This window comes from Pan paniscus, chromosome 20 (assembly GCF_029289425.2).
Source record: "Pan paniscus chromosome 20, NHGRI_mPanPan1-v2.0_pri, whole genome shotgun sequence".
Classification (NCBI taxonomy): Eukaryota; Metazoa; Chordata; class Mammalia; order Primates; family Hominidae; genus Pan; species Pan paniscus.
In genome coordinates, this window is record NC_073269.2 from 38,812,117 (window position 1) to 38,824,220 (window position 12,104).

Genomic DNA, 12,104 nt, shown 5'->3' on the forward strand with positions numbered 1-12,104 from the left:
TCATTAATCTTAGTTCTATAATTTGATATATTCACCTTTGCCAGTGACTTTTTGGTTTCTGAAGCTCATTCTCTGGGTGATTCCTCAAGGTCTCATGTAATTGGCGGGGCACGGTGGCTCACACCTGTAATCCTAGCACTTTGGAAGGCTGAGGTGGGTGGATCACAAAGTCAGGAGTTCGAGACCAGCCTGACCAACATGGTGAAACCCTGTCTCTACTAAAAATATAAAAATTAGCCAGGCGTGGTGGCACGCGCCTATAATCCCAGCTACTTAGGAGGCTGACACAGGAGAATCGCTTGAACCCAGGAGGTGGAGGTTACAGTGAGCTGAGATGGCGCCACTGCACTCCAGCCTGGATGACAGAGTGACACTCTGTCTCAAAAAAAAAAAAAAAAAAGTCTCGTGTAATGATATTTGCCTTGAGTTCTTTCATACTAGTGACTGTAGACTTTATTCTGCAAGGTCAGTTTGGCTGGGTATAAGAATTTGGCTTACATTTTCCTCCTTTGAGTAGTTTAAATATGTTGCTCCACTCTCTTGCAGCATGAAGTGTTGGTGGTGAAAAGTTTGAGGCCAGAATTATTTGCTTTCCTTTATAAGTGAATTGCAGATGGGAGTGGGAACAGGAAAAGGGGAGGGGATGCCCAAAGCATTTTTTTAAAGCTTTGTAATTTTATCAGCATATATTTTTGCTGCCAATTTTAGCTCAAAATTTCCAGTTACATTGTATGCCTTTCAGTATGTTGGTTCAAGATCACCCTCCATTTTTCCTCCCACCCCAGGAAATGTTTCTTGAATTACGGATTTTGGGATTCTGTTACTTGCATTTTCTTCTTCAGGGACTCCAATTATGCATGTATTAGATTCCCCACCTGCCCCACCCCTAGTTTTTTTCTGTCCCCTTGTTTTCTCTCAAACCCTTTCTATTTCTGTCTGATATTTGTTTTCTTCCTTTTGGCCCTCTGTTTCCTAACATGTTTCTTTGCTCTTATGTTCTTTCTTTTCTTTTTTTCTTTGCAACGGGGTCCCTCTCTGTTGCCCAGGCTGGAGTGCAGTGGCACAATCTTGGCTCATTGCAGTCTTGACCTCCTGGGCTCAAGCATTCCTCCCACCTCAGCCTGCCAAATAGCTGGGACTATAGGCATGCACCACCACACCCAGCTATTTTTTTGTAGAGACAGGGTCTTGCTGTTGCCCAAGCTGGTCTTGAACTCCTGGGCTCAAGTGATCTTCCTCCCTTGGCCTCCCAAAGTACTGGGATTACAGGTGTGAGCCACCACACTCAGCCTCTGTGTTCCTTCTTTTCCTTCTTGCCCACTCTTTATTTCTTAAATGATTTTTTTTCCCTAAAATGATGTTTTGAAGTGCTAATGGGACATGGCCTCTCTGTGGAGCCCCTTCCCAGTTGAGAGATTTGTATCCACAGGCTCCAGCTCCTTGACCCTGATATTCTTGCCAAGTTCCGTGTCCTTTCTCTCCCAGCAGTTGTTTCTCTTGCTGTTGTCTTCAGTGATCCTTATCCTTCTGGAAAGGAGTTTTTGTGGGGAGTTTCTGGGATCCTCAAGGGCTTAAGCCACTGCAGCCCTGCTCCTCCACCTCCCCTGGGGGTCCTCTGATCTTCCCACTGAGAACCTCGTTCCACGTGCGCCCTCTCTCCTGGGAACACATGGTGCTGGAGTCTAGTGGGGCATCCACTTAGAGTCTGGAGTTGGTGGTAAGACTTCATTTCCTTGATTTGTGTTGACAATGTTGGCTGAAGTGTTTTCCTTTAGTATCCTAGAGGCTCTGTTTCTATGAGGGATTTTGTGCAGATTACAAGTCTATGCTACCGTCATAATTTTGCCTGCAATGACTTAACCAAGGTGGATCTGCCAGACTCCAGGCAGGCTGTGCCATGACTCAGCTGATGCCAGAGACTTGTCCATAGTCAAGACACAGGGCCAGAAAGACCACTGGATGTATCTCTAAAAACAAAGTCCTAAAGCTAAAGACATTGTCCTTATTCTCGTCCTAGTTACTTAAGCCCTCAGCTTACCTTTTTCTTATGTCTGTTATCATAAGAATTAAATAGCAGGTTTTTTTTAAAGCCCCTTAACATAACAACAATAAAATTCTACTTCATCCTTATTGGTATATAGATCCACACCAGCCATGCAGGGAGTAAGAGGGAGCCCAAAACAGATGGCAAGAATAGACTCTGAGTGGTTGCATGCACAGCAATGAGTCTGGGGCTGGAGTTCAGAAGTTCCATCAGTCTATGAAAGGAGGCCGGCATAGTGGCTCACACCTGTAATCCCAGGACTTTGGGAAGCCAAGGTGGGAGGATCGTTTGAGCCCAGGAGTTTGTGACCAGCCTAGGCAACACAGTGAGACCCTGTCTCCAAAGAAAAAAAAATAAAACAAGAAAAATCTATGAAAAATATATGTGCGAGAGATATCAGAACTGGGCTGGGTGCAGTAGCTGACACCTGTAATCCCAGCACTTTGGGAAGCCAAGGCAGGCAGATCACTTGAGGTCAGGAGTTAGAGACCAGCCCAGCCAACATGGTAAAACCCTGTCTCTACTAAAAATACAAAAATTAGCCAGGCGTGATGGCAGATGTCTGTAATCCCAGCAACTTGGGAAGCTGAAGCAGGAGAGTTGCTTGAACCGCGGAGGCGGAGGCTGCAGTGAGCCAAGGATGCGCCACTGCACTCCAGCCCAGGCGACAGAGTGAGACTCTGCCTCAAAAAAAATGAGAGCGAGGTGGACCTCTTTGGTTACAGAGACAGGCCACAGGTATTCGTGATGACTTAATAAAATGAATAACAAGGTGGCTAACTGGATCATAAACTATGCTGTGAGGAGTAAACTCCACTCTAAAATAGGATATTTTAAAAGAGTCAAGTCAGATTGGAACTAGAAGGCATGCCCCTAGCATTTGAAAGAGTTACATCTAATTCATTAAAAAATCCAAAGCCACTCGTGACTCTGGGGCTGCAAGCTTACCTTGATAGGCCTTTCCAGCTCTTTCCTTGTAAATCTCATCACGATGAGTCCTAGAATCGTCAGGCCATAAAACAGCCATGCGGCAAAGCTGAAATAATTGACTAACGAGTTTATGTCACCAGGGATGATATAAATCGTTGCTATGATACCCTAATAGAAAGAAGAATGGATTTGTAGGTCATTACTACAACAAAACACTGTTCTCATGTCACAGAAGACCGAAGAAGCAGTTTTTCTTGTGAATAAACACTTTAGCATGAAACGAACTTCTAGGCATTCCTTCATAGTTGGGGTTAAACCTGACTTTGGCTATGATAGCTCTTCTCTATGAAGCTTGCAGAAAAGACCTGGGAAATTTCTGAATCTTTGAGGTTGTGATTTTAAGCAAGGGAAAAATAAAATATTAGGTTGGTGCAAAAGTAACTGTGGGTTTTTTTGTTTTGTTTTGTTTTGTTTGAGATGGAGTCTCACTCTGTCACCCAGGCTGGAATGCAGTGGCGTGATCTCGGTTGACTGCAACCTCCGCCTCCCAAGTTCAAGCGATTCTCCTGCCTCAGCCTCCTGAGTAGCTGAGATTATAGACAGGCACCACCACACCCGGCTAATTTTTGTATTTTTAGTGAGATGGGGTTTCGCCATCTCACGGTTTTAATGGTAAAAAACCGCAATTACTTTTGCACCAACCTAATATGTATGAATATTATACCAGCTTCATAATTAAGAATTTTCCTCACAGAGAGTTTTCAATGTGGGCTGGGGCCCTGGATTAGAAGCTCAGGTCTAGTCTTGGCCTGTGTTAGTTGTGTGGCCCTGGACTGGTATTTCCTGGGTGTGTTTTCCTGTCTTCAGAATGATAGAGAGTAGTGGTTCTCCTCTGGGGGAAGGAGTGTAGACCACCCCTGGGGCTAGAAATGTGGATGGTTTATCAGTGCCCAGAACAGTTGCACAAAACAAGAACCATGCGCCACGGAGAAGCTCCCATCGGCAGATGTCAAAGGGGTGGCCAGGCACGGTGGCTCATGCTTGTAATCCCAGCAGTTTGGGAGGCTGGGGTGGGCAAATCACTTGAGGCCAGGAGTTCGAGACCAGCCTGGCCAGCATGGTGAAACCCCATCTCTACTAAAAATACAAAAACTAGCCAGGCGTGATGGTAGGCCCCTTCAATCCCAGCTACTCGGGAGGCTGAGGCAGGAGAATCATTTGAACCTGGGAGGCGGAGGATGCAGTGAGCCAAGATCATGGCACTGCACTCCATCCAGCCTGGGTGACAGAGCAAGACTCCGTATCAAAAAAAAAAAAAGTCAAAGGGCGTTTACTGCACAAGGATCCGGTGACTTCTCAATCATTAGAGCATAATGAGAGGCAGCTGTCAGTAACTACCTGGGAAAATGTCTTGCTCTCCTTCCCTGTAAGCTAGTGGGCTTTTATATAGAGTTTGTTACCAGGGACCCAGCACAGACAAATGCACACAGAAGCATTGAGGGCATACACTGTCTTTCGTGGATAAATTCAGACAAAGGAGCAGATATTGGGTATGTTGTTTCACTTGTCCTGGGACTCTTTCTATATCTGTTTCATAGCAAGGAATAAGGGCATCTGGGTCATTTGGAAGCCACCGGGCTTAGCACCCCATGGATGGAGTGTCCCCGCCTTGAAGATAGGCTGGTAGCGGGATTTGTACTCACATAAAAGATGATGGCGGGGGCTGGAGTGAGGCGCCTGACGCTGATGTAAGAAAGCACTTTGAGCATGTGGCCCTCCCGGCCCGCCACGTAAATGAGTCTGGAAAATAACGACACGGGAGTCCGCTGACCAGAGTGCAGACCATCTGTCCAGGGCCACCGAGGACTTGTGCTCTGGGGTCCACCAAGGAGCCCTCGGGAGGCTCAGGAAGGGAGCTGAACAGGGACCTGAGCTTCAGATGGGAGTCTGTCTTCGGGAGACGAGTGGGTTTTGGCAGAGTGAGTGAGGAGGTTAAACGCACTGAGAGACTAGGTGCGGTGGCTCACGCCTGTAATCCCAACACCTTGGGAGGCCAAGGCAGAGGATCACTTGAGCCCAGGAGTTGGAGACCAGCCTGGCAACATAGTGAGATCCCATCTCTACAAATAACTTTTAAAATTTTTTAAATGTACCATTTATTTGTGTTGGGAACATTCAATATCCTCCCCTAGCTATCTGAAGCTACATATTAATATTAATGTGAGCTCTACCACCCTGCTGCGTGTAGAACACTAGAACCTGTTCCTCCTGTCTAGCTGTAATTTTGTATCCTTTAGCAAGTCTCTCTCTATCTCCCTTTCCCCCTATGCTTTTCAGCCTCTGGTATCCTCTGGCTAACCAGAATTTCTTGAAAAAGTTACCATAATTAAAAATTTGGGCCAGGCACGGTGGCTCACACCTGTAATCCCAGCACTGGGAGACTGAGGCAGGTGGATCACCTGAAGTCAGGAGTTCGAGACCAGTCTGGTCAATGTGGTGAAACCCTATGTCTACTAAAAATATGAAAAATTAGCTGGGCATGGTGGTGCACACCTGTAGTCCCAGCTACTCAGGGGGCTGAGGCAGGAGAATCGCTGGAACCTGGGAGGCAGAGGTTGCGGTGAGCTGAGATTGCACCATTGCAGCTAAGATCGCACCATTGCACTCCAGACTCCAGCCTGGACGACAGAGTGAGAATCCATCTCAAAAAAAAAAAAAAAAAAAGCCAGATGTGATGGCTTACACCTGTAATCCCAGCACTTTGGGAGGCCGAGGCGGGCGGATCATGAGATTAGAAGTTCAAGACCAGTCTGGCCAACATGGTGAAACCCCGTCTCTACTAAAAATACAAAAAATTAGCTGGGCATGGCGGTGGGCGCCTGTACTCTCAGCTGCTTAGGAGGCTGAGGCAGGAGAATCGCTTGAACCCGGGAGGCAGAGGTTGCAGTAAGCCAAGATTGTGCCACTGTACTCCAGCCTGGGTGACAGAGTGAGATTCTATCTCAAAAAAATAAAAATAAATAAGAGGAGAAGATATAAAAAACAGGAGCCTGAGCTGGGCATGGTGGCTGTCGCCTATACTCCCAGCACTTTGGGAGGCCGAGACAGGTGGACTGCTTGAGTTCAGGAGTTCAAGACCAGCCTAACCAACATGGGGAAACCCCGTCTTTACTAAAAATACAAAAATTAGCCAGGTGTGGTGGCGGGCACCTATAACCTCAGCTGAGGCTGAGGCTGAGGCAGGAGAATCACTTGAACCTGGGAAGCGGAGGTTGCAGTGAGCCGAGATCTCACCATTGCACTCCAGACTCCAGCCTGAGCGACAGAACAAGACTCTGTCTCAAACAAAACCAAACAAACAAAAAAACCCAGGAGCCCTTGAAACATAGCAGACAAAAATTGGCAAATCCAATTTGAGCACAAGATTTGAACATTACAAGTTATAATCTTGATGATCATATAAAAATCTAGATATAATTATGGAATACACATTATCTTCAAGACCACAGGAAACAAAAATATCAGTGAGCCACGAAGGTCATTTTCAAACTTCTAAAGAATTGAGGCCAGGCACAGTGGTTCATGCCTGTAATCCCAGGACTTCGGGAGGCCGAGGTGGGTGGGTCACTTGAGGTCAGGAGTTCGAGACCAGCCTGGCCAACATAGTGAAACCCCTCTCTCCTAAAAACACAAAAATTAGGTGTGGTGGCAGGTGCCTATAATCCCATCTACTTGGGAGGCTGAGGCAGGAGAATCACTTGAACCTAGGAGGCAGAAGTTGCAGTGAGCCGAGATTGCGCCACTGTACTCTAGCCTGGATGACAGAGTGGGACTCTGTCTCAAAAAGATAAATAAATAAGAATTGATGGGGGCATGGAGCCAAGATAGCCGAATGGGAACAGCTCCGGTCTACAGCTCCCAGTGTGAGCGACGCAGAAGATGGGTGATTTCTGCATTTCCATCTGAGGTACCAGGTTCATCTCACTAGGGAGTGCCAGACAGTGGGCGCAGGACAGTGGGTGCAGCGCACCGTGCATGAGCCAAAGCAGGGCAAGGCATTGCCTCACTCGGGAAGCACAAGGGGTCAGGGAGTTCCCTTTCCTAGTCAAAGAAAGGGGTGACAGACGGCACCTGGAAAATTGGGTCACTCCTACCCTAATACTGCACTTTTCCAACGGGCTTAAAAAACGGCACACCAGGAGATCATATCCCGCACCTGGCTCGGAGGGTCCTACACCCACGGAGTCTCGCTGATTGCTAGCACAGCAGTCTGAGATCAAACTGCAAGGTGGCAGCAAGGCTGGGGGAGGGGCGCCTGCCATTGCCCAGGCTTGATTAGGTAAACAAAGCGGCCAGGAAGCTCGAACTGGGTGGAACCCACCACAGCTCAAGGAGGCCTGCCTGCCTCTGTAGGCTCCACCTCTGGGGGCAGGGCACAGACAAACAAAAAGACAGCGGTAACCTCTGCAGACTTAAATGTCCCTATCTGACAGCTTTGAAGAGAGTTGTGGTTCTCCCAGCACGCAGCTGGAGATCTGAGAACGGGCAGACTGCCTCCTCAAATGGGTCCCTGACCCCCCAGCAGCCTAACTGGGAGGCACCCCCCCAGTAGGGGCAGACTGACACCTCACATGGCCGGGTACTCCTCTGAGACAAAACTTCCAGAGGAACAATCAGGCAGCAGCATTTGCAGGTCACCAAAATCCGCTGTTCTACAGCCACCGCTGTTCTGCAGCCACTGCTGCTGACACCCAGGCAAAAAGGGTCTGGAGTAGACCTCTAGAAAACTCCAACAGACCTGCAGCTGAGGGTCCTGTCTGTTAGAAGGAAAACTAACAAACAGAAAGGACATCCACACCAAAAACCCATCTGTACATCACCATCATCAAAGACCAAAAGTAGATAAACCACAAAGATGGGGAAAAAACGAGCAGAAAAACTGGAAACTCTAAAAAGCAGAGGGCCTCTCCTCCTCCAAAGGAATGCAGTTCCTCACCAGCAACGGAACAAAGCTGGATGGAGAATGACTTAGACGAGTTGAGAGAAGAAGGCTTCAGACGGTCCAACTACTCCGAGCTACAGGAGGAAATTCAAACCAATGGCAAAGAAGTTAGAAACTTTGAAAAAAAATTAGACGAATGGATAACTAGAATAACCAATGCAGAGAAGTCCTTAAAGGAGCTGATGGAGCTGAAAGCCAAGGCTCGAGAACTACGTGAAGAATGCAGAAGCCTCAGGAGCCGATGCGATCAACTGGAAGAAAGGGTATCAGTAATGGAAGATGAAATGAATGAAATGAAGTGAGAAGGGAAGTTTAGAGAAAAAAGAATAAAAAGAAATGAACAAAGCCTCCAAGAAATACGGGACTATGTGAAAAGACCAAATCTACGTCTGATTGGTGCACCTGAAAGTGACGGGGAGAATGGAACCAAGTTGGAAAACACTCTGCAGGGTATTATCCAGGAGAACTTCCCCAATCTAGCAAGGCAGGCCAATATTCAGATTCAGGAAATACAGAGAACGCCACAAAGATACTCCTCGAGAAGAGCAACTCCAAGACACATAATTGTCAGATTCACCAAAGTTGAAATGAAGGAAAAAATGCTAAGGGCAGCCAGAGAGAAAGGTTGGGTTACCCACAAAGGGAAGCCCATCAGACTAACAGCGGATCTCTCGGCAGAAACTCTACAAGCCAGAAGAGAGTGGGGGCCAACATTCAACATTCTTAAAGAAAAGAATTTTCAACCCAGAATTTCATACCCACCCAAACTAAGCTTCATAAGTGAAGGAGAAATAAAATACTTTACAGATAAGCAAATGCTGAGAGATTTTGTCACCACCAGGCCTGCCCTAAAAGAGCTCCTGAAGGAAGCACTAAACACGGCAAGGAACAACTGGTATCAGCCACTGCAAAAACATGCCAAAATGTAAAGACCATCAAGGCTAGGAAGAAACTGCATCAACTAACGAGCAAAATAACCAGCTAACATCATAATGACAGGACCAAATTCACACATAACAATATTAACTTTAAATGTAAATGGGCTAAATGCTGCAATTAAAAGACACAGACTGGCAAATTGGATAAAGAGTCAAGACCCATCAGTGTGCTGTATTCAGGAAACCTATCTCACATGCAGAGACACTCATAGGCTCAAAATAAAGGGATGGAGGAAGATCTACCAAGCAAATGGAAAACAAAAAAAGGCAGGGGTTGCAATCCTAGTCTCTGATAAAACAGACTTTAAACCAACAAAGATCAAAAGAGACAAAGAAGGCCACTACATAATGGTAAAGGGATCAATTCAACAAGAAAAGCTAATTATCCTAAATATATATGCACCCAATACAGGAGCACCCAGATTCATAAAGCAAGTCCTTAGTGACCTACAAAGAGACTTAGACTCCCACACAATAATAATGGGAGACTTTAACACCCCACTGTCAACATTAGACAGATCAACAAGACAGAAAGTTAACAAGGATACCCAGGAATTGAACTCAGCTCTGCACCAAGCGGACCTAATAGACATCTACAGAACTCTCCACCCCAAATCAACAGAACATACATTTTTTTCAGCACCACACCACACCTATTCCAAAATTGACCACATAGTTGGAAGTAAAGCACTCCTCAGCAAATGTAAAAGGACAGAAATTATAACAAACTGTCTCTCAGACCACAGTGCAATCAAACTAGAACTCAGGATTAAGAAACTCACTCAAAACAGCTCAACTACATGGAAACTGAACAACCTGCTCCTGAATGACTACTGGGTACATAACTAAATGAAGGCAGAAATAAAGATGTTCTTTGAAACCAACGAAAACAAAGACACAACATACCAGAATCTCTGGGACACATTCAAAGCAGTGTGTAGAGGGAAATTTATAGCACTAAATGCCCACAAGAGAAAGCAGGAAAGATCCAAAATTGACACCCTAACATCACAATTAAAAGAACTAGAAAAGCAAGAGCAAACACATTCAAAAGCTAGCAGAAGGCAAGAAATAACCAAAACCAGAGCAGAACTGAAGGAAATAGAGACACAAAAAACCCTTCAAAAAATTAATGAATCCAGGAGCTGGTTTTTTGAAAGGATCAACAAAATTGATAGACCACTAGCAAGACTAATAAAGAAAAAAAGAGAGAAGAATCAAATAGACACAATAAAAAATGATAAAGGGGATATCACCACCGATCCCACCACAGAAATACAAACTACCATCAGAGAATACTACAAACACCTCTACGCAAATAAACTAGAAAATCTAGAAGAAATGGATAAATTTCTGGACACATACACCCTCCCAAGACTAAACCAGGAAGAAGTTGAATCTCTGAATAGACCAATAACAGGCTCTGAAATTGTGGCAATAATCAATAGCTTACCAACCAAAAAAAGTCCAGGACCAGATGGATTCACAGCCGAATTCTACCAGAGGTACAAAGAGGACCTGGTACCATTCCTTCTGAAACTATTCCAATCAATAGAAAAAGAGGGAATCCTCCCTAACTCATTTTATGAGGCCAGCATCATCCTGATACCAAAGCCTGGCAGAGACACAACCAAAAAAGAGAATTTTAGACCAATATCCTTGATGAACATTGATGCAAAAATCCTCAATAAAATACTGGCAAACCGAATCCAGCAGCACATCAAAAAGCTTATCCACCATGATCAAGTGGGCTTCATCCCTGGGATGCAAGGCTGGTTCAACATTTGCAAATCAATAAATGTAATCCAGCATATAAACAGACCCAAAGACAAAAACCACGATTATCTCAATAGATGCAGAAAAGGCCTTTGACAAAATTCAACGACCCTTCATGCTAAAAACTCTCAATAAATTAGGTATTGATGGGACGTATCTCAAAATAATAAGACCTATCTATGACACACCCACAGCCAATATCATACTGAATGGGCAAAAACTGGAAGCATTCCCTTTGAAAACTGGCACAAGACAGGGATGCCCTCTCTCACCACTCCTATACAACATAGTGTTGGAAGTTCTGGCCAGGGCAATTAGGCAGGAGAAGGAAATAAAAGATATTCAATTAGGAAAAGAGGAAGTCAAATTGTCCCTGTTTGCAGATGACATGATTGTATATCTAGAAAACCCCATTGTCTCAGCCCAAAATCTCCTTAAGCTGATAAGCAACTTCAGCAAAGTCTCAGGATACAAAATCAATGTACAAAAATCACAAGCATTCTTATACACCAATAACAGACAAACAGCCAAATCATGAGTGAACTCCCATTCACTATTGCTTCAAAGAGAATAAAATACCTAGGAATCCAACTTACAAGGGATGTGAAGGACCTCTTCAAGGAGAACTACAAACCACTGCTCAATGAAATTAAAGAGGATACAAACAAATGGAAGAACATTCCATGCTCATGGGTAGGAAGCATCAATATCGTGAAAATGGCCATACTGCCCAAGGTAATTTATAGATTCAATGCCATCCCCATCAAGCTACCAATGACTTTCTTCACAGAATTGGAAAAAACTACTTTAAAGTTCATATGAAACCAAAAAAGAGCCTGCATTGCCAAGTCAATCCTAAGCCAAAAGAACAAAGCTGGAGGCATCACTCTACCTGACTTCAAACTATACTACAAGGCTACAGTAACCAAAACAGCATGGTACTGGTACCAAAACAGAGAGATACATCAATGGAACAGAACAGAGCCCTCAGAAATAATGCCGCATATCTACAACCATCTGATCTTTGACAAACCTGAGAAAAACAAGCAATGGGGAAAGGATTCCGTATTTAATAAATGGTGCTGGGAAAACTGGCTAGCCATATGTAGAAAGCTGAAACTGGATCCCTTCCTTACACCTTATACAAAAATTAATTCAAGATGGATTAAAGACTTACATGTTAGACCTAAAACCATAAAAACCCTAGAAGAAAACCTAGGCAATAACATTCAGGACATAGGCATGGGCAAGGACTTCATGTCTAAAACACCAAAAGCAATGGCAACAAAAGCCAAAATTGACAAATGGGATCTAATTAAACTAAAGAGCTTCTGCACAGCAAAAGCAACTACCATCAGAGTGAACAGGCAACCTAAAAAATGGGAGAAAATTTTCGCAACCTACTCATCTGACA

The 12,104-nt window shown here is 44.8% G+C and overlaps 1 protein-coding gene across 2 annotated transcripts in view; it reads right to left on the reverse strand.

The window, feature by feature from the left end:
* Positions 1 to 12,104, reverse strand: part of SLC7A9 (solute carrier family 7 member 9) — a 37,487-nt gene that overhangs the window by 8,483 nt on the left and 16,900 nt on the right. For both annotated transcript variants that reach the window (XM_063599541.1, XM_003816204.3), the window contains 2 exons: positions 4,678 to 4,774; positions 2,993 to 3,142 (listed from right to left, as the gene is read on the reverse strand). In XM_063599541.1, coding sequence (XP_063455611.1) covers positions 2,993 to 3,142; positions 4,678 to 4,774 — 247 coding nt within the window. The remainder of the gene's footprint in view (positions 1 to 2,992; positions 3,143 to 4,677; positions 4,775 to 12,104) is intronic.